Source organism: Peromyscus eremicus, chromosome 4, assembly GCF_949786415.1.
Source record: "Peromyscus eremicus chromosome 4, PerEre_H2_v1, whole genome shotgun sequence".
Lineage (NCBI taxonomy): Eukaryota > Metazoa > Chordata > Mammalia > Rodentia > Cricetidae > Peromyscus > Peromyscus eremicus.
In genome coordinates, this window is record NC_081419.1 from 101629814 (window position 1) to 101646133 (window position 16320).

At 44.4% G+C, this 16320-nt stretch overlaps 1 protein-coding gene across 1 annotated transcript in view; it reads left to right on the forward strand.

The window, feature by feature from the left end:
• Acoxl (acyl-CoA oxidase like) overlaps window positions 1–16320 on the forward strand; it is a 291245-nt gene that overhangs the window by 24402 nt on the left and 250523 nt on the right. Inside the window, exons 3-5 of the mRNA XM_059261383.1 lie at window positions 6070–6153; window positions 10525–10611; window positions 11668–11766. Coding sequence (XP_059117366.1) covers window positions 6070–6153; window positions 10525–10611; window positions 11668–11766 — 270 coding nt within the window. The remainder of the gene's footprint in view (window positions 1–6069; window positions 6154–10524; window positions 10612–11667; window positions 11767–16320) is intronic.

Consider the following 16320-nt stretch of genomic DNA (forward strand, 5'->3'; position numbering starts at 1 on the left):
TAAAGTCAAATGCTAGAAGTAACAGAGGCAAAAGTCAAACTCCACCTGCTTGATTCCATAGCCCAAATGTGGCAAAGCTCTACCCTGCATTGTGTTCCTGGACAAGCTGTTGTGATTTGGGATAATCTCAACATGGGTATGGATAACACTGGTGGCTCCTATGGCATCCTTCTTGCCCCGTGGCAAAAGTAAGCTTGAACGCAGGACTCAAGGCCAACCATCAGAATCTATCTTCAGGACCAGTGAGCAGGTAAGGGTTGTCATGCAGGTGGAGAAATCAGGTTTCCGATTCATGCTCGCCATGTCCAGCTGAGGTCATGAGTTCTGGGCCATACAAGGTTATTTTCTCTGGTTCCTGTACTGGGATCAGCTTTTTCTTACCCCATGTTTCAAGCTCGCTTCTTCACCTTCTAGTCATGCTGTGAGGTTTGGAGAAGTCACACAATTACAGATAGAAATTATAGAAAAATTCACAAAACTCACTGAAAGAATTGTTGAAAATTCACATTGTCAAGGTAAGATATGCTCACTTCAGGAAAATTAAAATTATACATACACACAGACTCATAATACCATATGTAACTAATAATGGGCTTATGTATGCCAGTGTTGTTGTCTTTTTCAGTGCTCTTCATATATGTAATATACATTATTATATATATTGCTTTTAAAATTAATTTGGGGTGGTCAAAATGTAATTTTCTGCCCCATTTTAGAGTCAGATAGATGAGGGATAGACTAGATTGAGAAACCCAAGCCCTTGGGTGACTTCCTTGCCTCTCTGAGTCTTGGTTTCCTTCACTCACCCTAAAGGGTTCATGGGAAGATCACATGACATCCATATGTTAGGTTCTTCAGACAGTATTTGGCAATCTCAAGTGCTGAATGAGCACTCAGTGATATTATGATTTACTATCGAGTTTTTAGGAAGTAATCTTTTCATCTTTCAAAATGTGCAGTGACTTAAGCAGTTTTTGTCCAAGGATGAAAATACATAAGCAATCATTAATTTCTATTGAGACTGTTGTCAGATGCCTTAGTTTGCATTCACAAGAAAGAAACCTCATGTATTGAGCTAGTAAGGCCAATAGAGAAATTCATTACTACATGCTCTCAGTATCGACTAATTCTGCGATTATTCTTTAGCTGGAAAAATTTCCAAATGTAGGTACGTGGGTAGGGACTTAGGAGGCATCTGTTGCCAAGGGAATGTATATCATTTTGAGGCAAGAATTTGGAAGAATCTTATTTTGTCAGAATGCTGCAGTAATGTGTTCATGACATGAAAACTACCCTTAGATAAAGCCATGGGAGTGTCACTTTTATCAGTCCTGTACTGGCTTCTTCTGGAGTAGCCAAAAGTTCCTGGGAGGAAAAGTACGTGAAGTACACAGCTAGTCTTTGTTACCAAATGTTTCCGGCACTCTGTTCAGACACTCTACGCTGTGATCCCAGTAACCATCACGGGACATGAAAGCCAGACATAGAGGCTGCACTGAGATGATCAGATTTTCTTGAGATGGTAACTGGAGTCATTGGAGGCTGTCGTCTTTGGGAAAGGCATGACGTGAGACTGATTTTGGAGGTGTCTGGTGCTATCATCACAATTTACTAGTTGATTCCAAACACATATGGATGTGCAAAGGACCTAGAATGGTTAACACAATTCTGTAACAGAGCAAAGCTGGTGGGCTCTCATTACATGATTTCAAGGCTCATTAGAAAGCTTCTAAGATTATGTGACTCTGATAAAAAGACAGACATAGCAAGGGAACCGAATAGAGAGCCCTGACAGAAATATACATTTGATCAATTGATTTATTTTTGATAGTGTTGCCAAGGCAACTCAACAAGAAAAGAAATATTTTTGTAATAAATGATGCTGAAGCAAATAGAAAAAATGAGAACCTAGATCCCCCCTTCACACCACATGCAAAAGTAATTTGAGGTGTATTATATAGCTTTTTAGAACACAGATTTTAGAATCAGCTCACAGAAGAGCAAAGATTATCTTGTTGACTTTAGGATAAGCAAGAGTTCCTGAGGAGGTGGGAGGGAGGGAGAGGGAGAGCATACTCTCTAGGCCCCACTGAACGTGCACAAGCAAAAGGTGATAAATTGGTCTTCATTAAAAATGGAAAATTGATGATGACCTCTCATGAGGACATGCCTATCACAAATGATCTCCTTCATCCTCTCTGGAAAAGAAGAAGAAACGCAAGAAAAGGTGCCCATGGCAGGTCCCAATTTCTGCTTCGTGGATGTGAAACACCCCAAATGCTAAAAAACAACAATGCTCTTGTGCTGTGCGCAAACGGCAGTCTTGTGGGCAGGCTGCTCCGCTGGCCTCCATCAGCCCACAGGTGGAAAAGCAAGGCTGACAGACAGAAGGCTGTGCCTTCAAGAGGAAATAGTACTAAAAGTGCCCGAATTTACAGCTGGTGGGAAAGCTGCTGCAGGCTGCCTGCGGATGCAGAGGGTCCTTGTGGGCATGTTAACCTCTGAGGGAAGGCAATGCAGATTCCACACTTGCGATAGTTCTGGACCTTGTTGACGTTCATTGAGGAAATATACGTGTGTTTCAGGGACATCTCTGTGTTAAATAAGACCTTTTTCTCCCCAGAATTTGTAGCAGAATATCACAGCATGGAGATCTGCCACGTAAATGCCCTGAAAGAGTATTTTAGGACAAACTGTCTTCCTTCTGTTTGAAACTAACTGACTATGCAGATATGTTTGAATTATTGGCTGTACATTTATGGATTTACTATCATTTAAAATGATGATCAATTTACGTGACTCTATAATCATTGAGTTGGGTTTGAATATATCAAATGTGAATGAAGGTAGCTATTGACACAGCCGACATATTAAAAAAGATGCAAAGAACACATCAACTAATGATTGATCACAATCAACATAGACAGTCCAGCTAGTGCTGCCAATTTAATGACAGGATAAATTTGCCAATAATGGATATTAATTAAACAATTAGCCAATCAAAGTCAAGAAAAAAAGAGAATTTATATGTGTAGATGATGTTTGTTAGAAATATATGCCAGCAAACGGTCAATCAAACAGAACCCAGTCCAGGTTTCAGAACTTTGATCTGACTTTTTGAAAATGAACCAGGCCAAGTGTGCACTCGAGTTAACACCAGGGAATGGCAAACCTCCACTGACGTTTCCCATCAGCTCTATTAATAACCATGGCTGTCTCCTGTAGAGACAGGGGAAGGGAAGTCAGCATAAGAAACCATTTCAAATGCTCCAAGATGGATGAATTCAACACATGTGCTTGCAGTTAGTTTCAAACTCGCGAATAAAAATGGCCACAATTGGATGTTACTAGTAACAAAATTATATTCTTGTATCAATAGGGTGAGTTATCAGAATGAAGAAAACCATCTACACTTGATATTTCTAAGAGATTTACTATCTGTCTATCTATCTGTCTGTCTGTCTGTCTGTCTATCATCAATCTAATAATTATTTAGAGACAGGGTTTTTCTATGTAGCTCTGACCGGTGTGGAATTTCTATGCAGACCAGGCCAACCGGGATCTTTCCTCTGCCTCCTGTGTGCTGTGATTTCAGGCATGTGCCACTACGCACACATTTTAATGGTTTGGGTTTAGAAAAAGCAGAGCAAATGGTTGAAAGCAAAGGGATGTTTGTTCGTGTGACTGTAGATAGCATGACTCAGGAAGGTGACACGGGGACACCTTGACACGATGATGCTGAGTACTCTTTGGTGGTAAAAAAAATAAAGTGACGAAGACTGGGCCGCCAGAGTTCTTAACAATGAAGGGCAGTGGTGGCAAGACGTTCTCAGAAGAGCTCCAAAGCTCTAGTTTCTGACTCTTGTGATGCTCACCAGGTAACTCTGATTGGGTAAGTCACTTGATTTCCCTGAGCATAGGCTTTTCCATCTTTTATGTGGGGTCAGGGTCATTCTAAGGGTTGGTGAAACAGAGGACACTGGGCCATTTGAAAGAGTCTGCCGATATCTGCTACAGTTGTTTTTCATTATCTGCTTGTAACCGACTCTTCAGTGCGATCCCAGGCTGGAGCCACGCGATGGTTTCTGCAAGAGCCTGGAGGTATTTTAGGAAATAATCAATACAAGATGTGTTGGGTTGCAGCCATGTGGAGAAGCATAAATCTTGACAGTATGGTGTTTGATGGAATTAATAATGCTTGAGAGAAACATTGTAAAAACCTGTGGGAGGGAAAAATATGGAGGATGTCTAGGGAGAGAGTTGAAGCCAGTATGGAAACAGTCATCTAAAGAAGGTTGATATCATCCTGCTGTTGATCATCCCACATGTGAATGTGTGTATGGAAACATACACTAAGACATGCAAATGTATTTAAAGGAACATGTACATGTCCACATATGTGTATATATGCACACACACTCACACACACACACACACACACACACACACACACACACACACACGAAGGTTCATGCACACAATATATACAAGATAGATGTGTCCACATCTGGATACACAAATACATGTGTGCACAGATAGATGCACATGCAGGCACACAACCAATCAGTACAAGTTTGGTTGGTGGAGGGTCTTAGAAGAAACTGACCCATGAGGACAACTAGCATGATTCCAATAATGAATAATTGCAAATTGTCCACTCAAGGGGCTACCACCTTCTCAGGAAATGTTGCTTCTGTTTTGTTTTTTTTTTAAAAGTGTGTGTGTGTGTGTGTGTGTGTGTGTGTGTGTGTGTATAGGTCAGAGGTCAATGTTGGGTGTCTTTCTCTGTCACTCTCCACTATATGGTTTTTTTTTTTTTTTTTTTTTTTTTTGGTTTTTCGAGACAGGGTTTCTCTGTGTAGCTTTGCGCCTTTCCTGGGACTCACTTGGTAGCCCAGGCTGGCCTCGAACTCACAGAGATCCGCCTGGCTCTGCCTCCCGAGTGCTGGGATTAAAGGCGTGCGCCACCACTGCCCGGCTCCACTGTATGTTTTTGAGACAGGCTCTCTCCCTGAATGTAATTTTGCTAGACTGACTGGTTAAAGGTCCCTAGCATCCTCCTGCCTCTGTTAGAGTCTCTACTGCTGGAATGACAGGCACCCACCTGTCACTGCATCTGGCCTTTTACACAGGTGCTAAGGCCCCAGACTCAGGCCTCAGGGTTGTGCAGCAAGTGCTTTGACCCACTGGGCCCTCTCCTAAGGCCTGCTCTAGTTTGTTTTTTTATGATTAAACAGTGGAGAATGGAACACTCACTGAGCTTTGAAAGTTGTTGATGTTGTGACAGGGAGAGAATCAGCAGGGATGAGAGACCAGGATCTCATGGTTTTAAAATCATAAATCAAACCCGGGGTGGCCTACGCTTAGAAAGAGAAGACCATGGCTTTTCCTTTATCTAAAATGCCCCAGATTTTCTAAAGGATTTTCTTCACATCAGTGTTGCTGTGTGAACACTTAGAGAAGCTAGGCAGGGTGTCTTGGCTGCCTATACTGCAGGAGAAACATCCTGGGAGCCCAGGGGCAAGCTTGGTCAAGGCTAAGTAGAGTCTGGGGTGGGGGGGGGACGGGACGACGGCAGATGGGGACAAAGTATCTGTCCCCAGGCTGACTTCCAAGCAGGAGCAACTGACTTCCTGTTGTGTAAGAAAAGAGGCCACAGGGCTCTTGGTGGTGAAACAGCAGGTAAAGGTACTTGCTGCTGACCTTAATGATCCAATTTAGATCCTCAGGACCCACCGAGAGAATTGACTCTTGCAAGTTGGTCTCTGACCTCTAAACATCCACTGTGTTGCACACACCCCTAAATAAATGGTTATTTTTTTAAACTTAAAAAAAGAAAGGAAAAAGGTCCTTGAAAACCACACCCAAATGGCCAGAGACCAAAGGCCACATTGACTCAAGATGAAAACATTTATTTTCAGAAGAGCAATGAGATTATTTCCTAACTTAAAATTGCTTTGTGTTGTTTTATTGTGAAAGTATTACACATATCACATATTATTTAAATTGTATATTTCGAGATCAGAAGACCAGAGGCAAATCTTGACATTGGGTCTCTTATATTTTCAGGAAGAAAAAAGGAAGAACTTCATCAGCCGAAGCCTTGCCCTGGGAGAAGTGCTCTGCATGGTGGATGTGGCCACGTGTGTGAAGGTGCGAGGCCCTGGGCATCTCACCCTTCAGGAGCTGAGGAGGGGAGTGACATCACCATGAGCTCTCAGTGTAGTTAGTGAATGGGTGTTCTGTAGCGCATCCACATCACGACCCATCTTCCTGCTCTTTCACTGTCCATCATCACCCGTTCCCACATCACGACCCATCTTCCTGCTCTTTCACTGTCAATCATCACCCATTCCCACATCACGACCCATCTTCCTGCTCTTTGACTACCGTCATTCATTCTTGTCTTTGCTTTTAATTGTTTGTTTGCTTTTGAGATAGTTTTCCTATGGCCTAGGCTGGCCTTGAACCCCTGCCTCTGTCTCCCAAGTACTGGAATTACTAGTGCATGTCTGATATTTATTGCTTGGTTTTTCATACTGTTTTCATTAATACACATATCATGTATTAATTGATTATTCTTGTCTGTCTTAATTTCTTTCATTCTTTTCTTTTCTCCTTTCCTTCCCTCCCTCTTCCTTCCTTCCTTCCTTCCTTCCTTCCTTCCTTCCTCCCTCCCTCCCTCCCTCCCTCCCTTCCTCTCTCTCTCTCTTTCTTCTTTTTTTTTCCCTCCGAGACAGGGTTTCTCTGTGTAGCCCTGATTGTCCTGGAACTCTCTCTATAGACCAAGCTAGCCTCGAACTCAGATCCGTCTGCCTCTGCCTCCCAAGTGCTGGGATTAAAGGTGAGTGTCATTACCACCCGGGCTTCCTTTGTCTTTATTTCATGAAGACAGTACCATAAATGTCTGTGACTTACTTTCTTCACTTAGATATCACTGCTGAGATCGATCTACATTGTCACAAGTCATTGCCTTCATTAACTTAAATCTTTGGTTTTGGAAATTAAACCCTTTAAACTTTTATCAGTTTATTTATTTTTTACATAAGTATATCACATCATGGAGAGCATTACTGCTTTCTCATCAGCCTATGTGGAAGTTCGATGGTATTAGCTACTTTGGCGTTACAGTGACCCAAGTGCCTGCTGGAAACAACCCAAGGAGGAATGGTTTATTTTGGTTCATGGTTTCAGCTCCTTATGGCTGAGGAGGCGTGGTGAAACAGGTGGTGTCGTGGTTGGCAAGAGCGTGTAGCAGATAATCGGCATCACGGCAGACCGGGAGACAAAGAGCGAGACAGAAAGTGGGAAGGGAAAATACATCCCCAAGTACTGCTCCTCTTGCTATAACCTTCTGAGATGTGACTAGGGTGTGTGTGTGTGTGTGTGTGTGTGTGTGTGTGTGTGTATGTGTGTGTGTGTGTGTGTGTGTGTGTATGTGTGTGTGTATGTGTGTGTGTGTGTGTGTGTGTGTGTGTGTGTGTGTGTACGTGCACATGCGTACTTGCATATGGAAGCCAGAGGACAACTATGGTGTCATTCCTCAGCCATATTTTTTATAATTAGATTGTTTATGTATTGAAAGAAAGAGAAGAGGGATTGTGGAGGAGAAAGACAAAAGGGAGAGGGAAATCAGGAGAGAGAGAGAGAGAGAGAGAGACAGACAGACAGACAGACAGACAGGGACAGAGAGAATATGAACGCATTATGGCGTGCCTGTGGAGGTCAGAGGACAATTTGTTGGAATCACTTCTCTCTTTCTACCACGTAGATTCTGGGGACTGAACTCAGGTCATCAGGCTTGGCAACAATAACCCCTGAACCATCTTGCTATCTCCCGGACACTCTTCTTCTTCTTCTTCTTCAAAAAAATTGAGACAGGGTCTTTTACTGGCCTGGAGCTCCCTGAGCAGACTGGCTTGGCTGGCCAGTGAGCCCTGGAGATCCTCCTGTCTGCCTTCCCATCACTGACTGAGACTCCAAATGCATGTCATGGCACCTGGATATTATTCATGGAAGTTCTGGGGATCAAACTCGGGTCCCTGTGGTGACAAGGCAGGCACTGTGCTTTCTAAGCTCTTTCACGGTCCACCCCAGGAGCCCTCCTTAATTATCTCGCAGGTGGTGGCTTCACTGGTAAATGGAGGTGAGGTCATCTTCTCTGGTGACCAGACTCACCTTCTCATCCCCATGTGTAAGACGAGGCTCTGTCAAGGCTCATCATTTGTCTCTTGATACTGTCCTGACTTCAGACGCCAGCCTCTAGGCATCTCCAGGGGCAGCTGCAGGGCTGCTGCCAGCCCTTTCTGGGCATGCTGTGGTTATTGCTTCAGCCTCCTGATGTTACAACCATTCTTTTTCTTCTATAGATTGTGGAGAGAGGAGAGAGATGCACCCCAAACAGTACATGTTGAGCACACGTTTGCAGTTAGGGTTTTCGTAAGGTGTCTCAACTGCTCTCCTCAGTTTGTCTCAGCACAGATGGGCTTCCTGGTGTTCTGTCTCCTGAGGTGTACCAGGGACAGGACAATGGATGGTTTTACAGCAGTGTCTTCTGGGAGGACAGTTTGGATAGACGCCCATCTTTTGTCAGCTGCAGCATCTCTGTCCCAGTATCTTCATTTGAGCATCTCCTCCCTGGTTCATGCCAACTCTTGCAAGCTCCAGCATGACAGCTAATGGGCTTTCATGCACATGGTTACTCAGCCAAAGGCCAGGTATCTCCCGGAGTCCCTCCTTCCCTTCCCAAATAACTTGTTTCCAGAATTTATACTGAATCTCTCCCCTTCTTTCCTCGCTGACCAGCATATTCCACCATCACTGCTTCCTGCCTGCCTGACTCGGTGTTCTGGCTGGAAAACTGGTTGTGTACCTCCTAGGAGCTCTGCTGTAGACATGTCAGGCCAGAGGTCATCTGCTCAGGAGTCCCCCTGGACTCTTCCTGCACTTGGTCTGCCTTGGTCATGCTGTCTGCCATTTGGAGACTGTGGTTTTGTGAGGGGAAGTCCCCACACATTTCCTGACTGTGTGAGTGAAAGTGACATAGATGTTGTCTATGAGCTGGCCACTTTTCTTTGAAGGTGGGGGTCGCTCTGGCCTAACTGCTTACTAATGTAGCTAGTGCAGGAAGCTTTTCAAGTGTGTGTACAAAAATTCCAGTTTTTCCCATTCTCGAGGAGGAGGAAAAGTTAAAAAACCTGGAAAAGAAATATATGATAACCTATACATTCGCCATCAGCCAAAGAGATTTAGGAGTGGAAAGTTCAACTTATTTTAGTTGGAGTAAAATATTGTCTTTAAACTAGACACAGAGGAAAAATATATATCGTTTTGGATTGATTTCATTTTCCAAATGTGTGGGTACAGGTGACTCATTCAGTTACCAGTGACTCCCCCCCCCCCCCACTGCCTCCCCCACTGACAGGTCCAGTTTAAACTTGATTGAGAAAAATAGGCTTAATTGCTAGAATTAACAAATTCCACAGGTGAGGGAGACCTGCGTTCTCGAACCTCTTGGCTGTTCTCTTTCTTTGACCCTGTGGTTGTGTGTTGGCTTCTTTCAGTAGGTCGTGGGCGATGGCAGTCAGCTGCCTCGGGTCTCTTTCTCTCTGGATTCCGTTGTGTCTTGGTGGCCCACTCGGAATGGTCCCATTGAGATCCCTGGTCTGTTCCTGAAGCCACATCCTCAGGGCTATGGGCATGATGCAGCCCATCTATGTGTAGGCCACACTCATCCTTAAAGCCACCTGGAAGCCCTTCAGACCCATTCTAGGGAAGGCTGGTCCTCAGGCGAGATCCAGAGTGTGTGGCTCGGAGAGGGAAGGGATGCTGAGCTCAACACCAGCACATCTCCACACACTTCCACCCTTTTGTGTCCTGCTCCTTCCATGCGGCTTTGTTCTAGATGTCTCCTCTTCTGCTTCGTGTTTTTTTGTCAACCCGACAACGTAAACTAGAGTCACCTGGGAAGAGGGAGCCTCGACTGAAGAATTGCCTCTCTGTCAGATTGGCTTAGGTGGCATGCCTTGATGAATGTTTGATGTGGGAAAGCCAGCCCCTTGTGGGTGGTGTCACCCTGGGAAGGTGGCGCTGAGGTGTATAAGAGCAAGATGAGAAAGCCATGGGGATCAAGCCAGTCAGCAACCTTCCCCAGGGGTCTCTGCTTCAGTTCCTGCCTCCAGGTTCCTGCCTTGGCTTCTCTCAATGATGGCTGTAACCTGGAAGCTGAAAGAAACCCTTGTCTCCCTCAAGTTGCTTCTGGTCACTATGCCTATCATAGCAGCAGAGACCAAACTAAAACACTTCTCCTTTTCCTCTTTCTTAAACCTCTGCTTCCTCCTCCTCTCTCCTCCCCCGCTTTCCCTGTCAGCAACACTTCATCAGGGCTTATAAAAGGGCAGGTGAAGACCTGTGTAGCATGAAGGATCCCTAGAGATACCCCTTGAATGGATTTGGCCAGTGGGTCTAGTTTTTGCTAAGCTGTTGATGGTGGCTAGTCGTTGTCTGTGCTTTCCTTGTTTCTAGTGTGGAATCATTTACTTGTTATTTGGCGGTGCCATCAACAATCTTGGAAGTCCTGAACATGTTACCAAGTGGTTTCAGCAACTCAAGGTATGATGCTTGCCTTAGTATGTTGTTGGTTGTTTTTTGATCTTTTGAGGGGCCTGCCACCCAGCTCCCAGATAAATTACACATGGAGGCTTATTCTTAATTATAAATGCCCAGCTTTAGCTTGGCTTGGTTCTTGCCAGCTTTCCTTAACTTTAAATTATCCCATCTACCTTTTGCTTCTGGGCTTTTCCTGTTCTCTCACTTCTATAAATCTTACTCTTACTCTGTGGCTTGCTGTGTAGCTGGGTGGCTGATTCCTGATGTTCTCTTCCTTCACTGGCTCCTTCTTTTTCTTCACTCTTCCCAGATTTCTCCTTCTATGTATTCTCTCTGCCTGCCAGACCTGCCAATCCTTTCTTCTGCCTCACTATTGGCCGTTCAGTTCTTTATTAGACCATCAGGCGTTTTAGACAGCCACTGTAACACAGCTTCACAGAGTTAAAGAAATCCAACATAAACAAAAGTAACACACCTTAAAATAATATTCTCCAACATTAGTAGATAGTTTTTTCCATGGAGATTTTAAAAAAATTCATAGTACTTTTGTGTGAGTATGTGTTTAATTAAAAAAAAAAAAACCAGAATTAGAATCTGAAAAAATTTGTTCTAAATTAGAGTTTCAAGATTACCTTTTAAAATATTATTCTACATCTGTCATATGCTTTTTTTAAGATTAATAAAAATTTATGTCTATGGATAGTTTGCCTGAATGTATGTTTGTACACCACATGAGTGTCTGGTGCCTTCCGAGGCCAGAAGAGGATGTTGGGTCCTCTGGAAGTAGAGTCACAGATGGTTGTAAGCTATTATATAAGTGCTGGGCACTGAACCCAGGTCCTCTGCAAAAGCAACAAGTGCTCTAAACCACTGAGCCAGCCATCTTTCCAGCCTCACCTGTCATGTTCCTGAACTCATAATAGATGTCAACAAAATAATTTTTTTTATGGTCGTCTCCAGCTTTCTTCTCCTTTTCTTGTAATATTGTTAATGGCCTGAGCTCTTCAGTTAGAGCTCATCTGACCAGCTAACTTTCTTTTAATATCTCCTGAACTTCAGGAGCAGACGTCTACTGGGATGTTCGCAATGACAGAGAAGGGTCACGGGAGCAACGTGAGAGGGATCCAGACCGAGGCCACCTTTGACCTTGACAATCAGGTGAAGAATCTGTTTCCTGTTTCATGGTCCACTGCAACAGGGGAACTGTATGGACCTTCCCATCTTCCTGAGCTGGGCTTCATACCCTCGGCATGCGCTCTGGTTGAGAAGCTGAGGCTCAGAACAGTATCTGATTGTTTTAGAGATGGACATGAGCTCAGCCTTTGAGAACAATGCCAGCCTACACTCACACACTTCCTGCCACCAACGGGACACGGCTGTGTGCATGCACTCTTTAGTGATTCCCTTGAAACGTTTCCATGGGAATGGCACTAGCCACATTGTTGCTCTTTCCAACAGTAGTCTATGAAGCAGGGAGGAGAGGTCTTTGCTGTTTCTGCACACCGGAGCACATCCGGAGCTGAGGTTTCCTGATCAGGAGCTAAGTCCTCTATGCTGTCACAGTTGTCCCTCAATATTCATGGGGTATCACGGCTTCTAGGAACCTCTGATAAATCTAAAATACACAGAGGCTCAATTTCCTCATATAAGTAGAATGGTATTTGTGTAGAACCTTCCACATTCTCCTGTATACTTTACATCATTTTTGATGACTTCTAATACCTAATGTAATGCTGATGCTATGTACCTGTTAAACGATATCATTTAGGGAATGATGATAAGAAAACAATGTTTGTAGGTAGCCAATATAGATGTAATTAAAATGTATCTCAATACATAGTTGGTTGACTTCAGTGATGTAGGATTCATGTGGATAAAGGGTCAATTAATTGTATTATGCAGTGTTCTTCCTGTGTGTGTTTGTGTGGTAGTTTGAATGTAATTGGCCCTTATAAACTCATAGGGAGTGGTACTATTAGGAGGTGTGGTCTCGTTGAAGTAGGTGTGGCCTTGATGGAGGAAGTGCGTCACTGTGAGGGCTGGCTTTGAGGTCTCCTATGCTCAAGCTACATCAAGTATCTCAGTTCACTTCCTGTTACCTTTGGATCAAGATATAAAATTCTCAGCTCTTTCTCCAGCACCGTGTTTGCCTGCATGCCTCCATGTCCCACCATGATGCTAATGGACTGAACCTCTGAACTATAAACCACCCCAATTAAATGTTTTCCTTTATAAGAGATGCCATGGTCATGGTGTCTCTTCACAACAACAGAAACCCTAACTAAGATATGGTGTGAGTATATATGTGGTATATGTGCACACATGTGCACCGTATACCTAAGCATATGGAGGCCAGAAGAAGAAGTAGATTGCCCTGCTCTACCACTCTCTACCTTATTCCCTGGAGACAGGGTCCCCCACTGAATGTGGATGGAGCTAGGCTAGCAGCCAGCACGCCCTAGGGATACTGCTGTTTCTGCCCAGCACAGCATGGGGTCACAGCCATGTAGGGCCGCACCTGACTTTTCCTCTGGGTCCTGGGCATTTAAACTCAGGTTCTCATGCTTGAGCAGCAAGTGTCCTTCCCACTGAGTCCTCTCCCAGCCCCTGTGCGGTGATCTTAACCATGACTCGCATGGGGTTTCCTTGACAACCTGGAGGCACCACCGTCACTTCTCGTTTTTATTCATTTTGTTCTTTCGTTTCTCTTTTCTTTGCTATTCTTCCTTTCCCTTCCCTTTAAAATAGTGTGTGTGTGTATGTGTGTGTGTGTGTGTGTGTGTGTGTGTGTGTGTGTGTGTGTGCCACAGCATGTATGTGGAGCTCAGAGGACAACTTGTTGGATTCAGTTCTCTCCTTCCACCATGTGGGATTGAACTTAGGTCTTCAGGCTTGGTGGCAAGTGCTTCTACCACTGAGCCCTGTCACTGGCCCTCTTTTCCGTTCTTATTCATGAAATAAACTTGTTGGTCAAGACCTTCTCATCTGGTGTCTTGCTCCTTAATGGACCACAGCCAGAGCAAGGTGGAAGCTCTCCTTTGTAGCTCTGCACTACTGGACTCCCTCACCCTCATCCCCCACTGCCCTTGCCGGATAAAGAAAGCCACTGTTGACTGATCTTACCCTCTTGTGTGGTTTCTTATTTGGTACTGAGCATGCCTAAGGACTATGAAGGAGCGACTGAATCCTGATGTGTGCAGCCATGTCTGTGAGCAGGGTGGGGAGGGGCGTCACACTAGTGTCTGTGCATCCAGTTCTAGTCTTCCACTTCCTGAGAGTCGGCCTCTCTGAATCAGGACTTTTTGAAAGTAAGGTTTTTTGGTTGGTGAACCCTCATCAGATGAGAGGCAGTGTTTAGAATGTCATATTCAGGTGACAGCTGTCTGAGAGGCTGGTCTCCCCCTGCCCTGATGTCCCCGGTCATACGGTGAGCAAGGGTTGTGTCCTGCCATGCCCTTCCAGTTTCTTCTCTACGGTGTGAGCATTCTTTCGTGCGAAGGCTCGCTGTAAACCGGTTAAGCAGTTTCTGTTAGTTGGGAGTTCAAGTGGTAGGAGGCACTTAGCTAAACACTGAGATAACCAGCCAATGAAACATTAGTGTTCCTATTTTACGGACGGAGAAACTGAGGCTCACAGAGGTTAGGAACCTGACTCTAGTGATAGAGTTAATGAGGATTCTTAGGTTGAAATGGAATTGCTTTAAGAGTGTGGCTTCCCAGCCAAGTGATGCTTTATTGACCTGATATCCTGTGGGTTTTGGCTGGCCTCTTTTTTTTTTTTTTTTTTTTTTTTTTTATTCTTTTCCGAAACTGTGACACTGAGGTGACCTTGCAGTCATTACTGTGAAGGAAAAACCACCCACAATTCTTACTTGTTTCTTCTTACCATTTTTTTTTTTTCAACAAAAAAATAATTTCTTGCATTGGTCCCATTTTCCCCAAACAGCGTAAATGATTTTGTCACCTGGTGGGCCTCCGCAGCTGCCTCTTTCTGACAGGGGAGTTGCAGATGAGGAGAATGGTGAGCTCTGTCTCTCCAGTGGGTGGGAGAGGGGACAAGTCAGTCATAAACTTCTGCTGGGAGGGAAGCAGGATGGTGGTGGTGGGGGGGGGGCACTAACACAGCAGGGGGCGGCTTTCTCCCTTGGATTCCTGTTTCTCCTTCATTTCCCCTTGAAAGTCGTGTAGCATATCAAATGAGCCCTCCTTCCCTCCCTTCTTTTTTTGATTGTTTGTTTTTTGGTTCTTCTGTTTTCATTTGTAGGGGAATAGATTAGCTAGTGGTATGGTTAGCTGTGAGATAAGCCTTTTATTTTCATACTCTATGCTAACTAGCCAAAATAAATGAGGTTACGGCTAAAGCTTTTTAATTTTTATTATTTTACATTTTATTTATTTGTTTATTTGTTTGTTTTTATTGTACACATGCATGCACCACAGCACTCATGTGGAGGTCAGAGAACACTTTGCAGTAGTCTGTTCTCTCCCTTCTACCATATGGGTTCCAGGAATTAAATTCAGGTCATTGGGCTTTGAGACAAATGCCTTTAATGACTGAGTCATCTCACTGGCCCTTTATGACTTGAGAAGATTTACTTTTTATTTTACATATGTACGTGTGTGGGGGTGTGCGTGCAATGTGAGTGCAGGTATCCTCTAAGCCCAGGGATGTGGGTTCTCCTGGAGCTGGAGTTACAGGCGAGCTACCTGACAGGGTGGGGTGCAGAGAACCAAAGTCAGCCCCTTTGTAAGAGCGGGGCATGCTTATCACCACCACTGAGCCATCTCTCTAGCCCTCTACCTTTCTATTTATTTTATTTTATTTTTTTACATCCTAGTGTTTGCAACTTTGGCCATTTTGTTGGTCTTCAACAAGTAATCATAATTGTAAGCAGCACACATGCTGGGCATTGTTTAGATTACAGTTTCAACTCCAGCCTTTTGGCTGATACAAACTTTCCACGTCAAGCTTCTTGCCAGCAGTGACAAACCTCTTCCCCGGGGGTGTATTTGATGAGTACAGGACTGGTGGCCTCCCACCTTCTCCCCTGGCAGCCCCATGTTTCCAGGGCTCTTTTCTGCCTCCTGACCCATGCACACAGGTTGTTTATCATCTTGCCCATCGCATGCAGCCTTGAGTTACCCCCTCTTTCAGAAGCCCTGGCTGTCCAGATAAGCCAAGGACAATCTCAAGAGACTTCTCAACTCGTCCATGTGTTTTTCTGAAAAGCCCCTGCACATGTTAAAGGTTTTCCTGTACAAACTGATGTCAGAGATTGTTGTCTTAGGCCTCAAGACTGTATTTCTTGGCCCGATGGGAAAGCACAGTCTATACACTTTATAATCTGAAATCTGAGATAATCCTTGTGTGACCAAGAGCATGTTGGTTTAGCTGAATCATGTCTTCTACATTGTCAACTCCAATTAAACGGCCAGTTCAGCTTTCTGCTGTTTCCTCTGGGCCCCTGACCTATCATAGGTACCCTGTACTCAGTGCTAGCAGTATGGTCAGTACCTGCTTGGTAAGAGGTTTAAGGGTAACCCATGTGGTGAGCAAGACGGGGGAGATCCAAGCCTCGATGGCAATATTTCCACTGGTATTGGTTTCCAGACAGTAGGAAAGAGAAGCCTGGGTTTGAGCAGAGACTGGAAACAAACTCTGCATGCTGTCCCTGTTTCTTCAGACCAGGGTTAGTTTCAGGGTCTTTGGAGC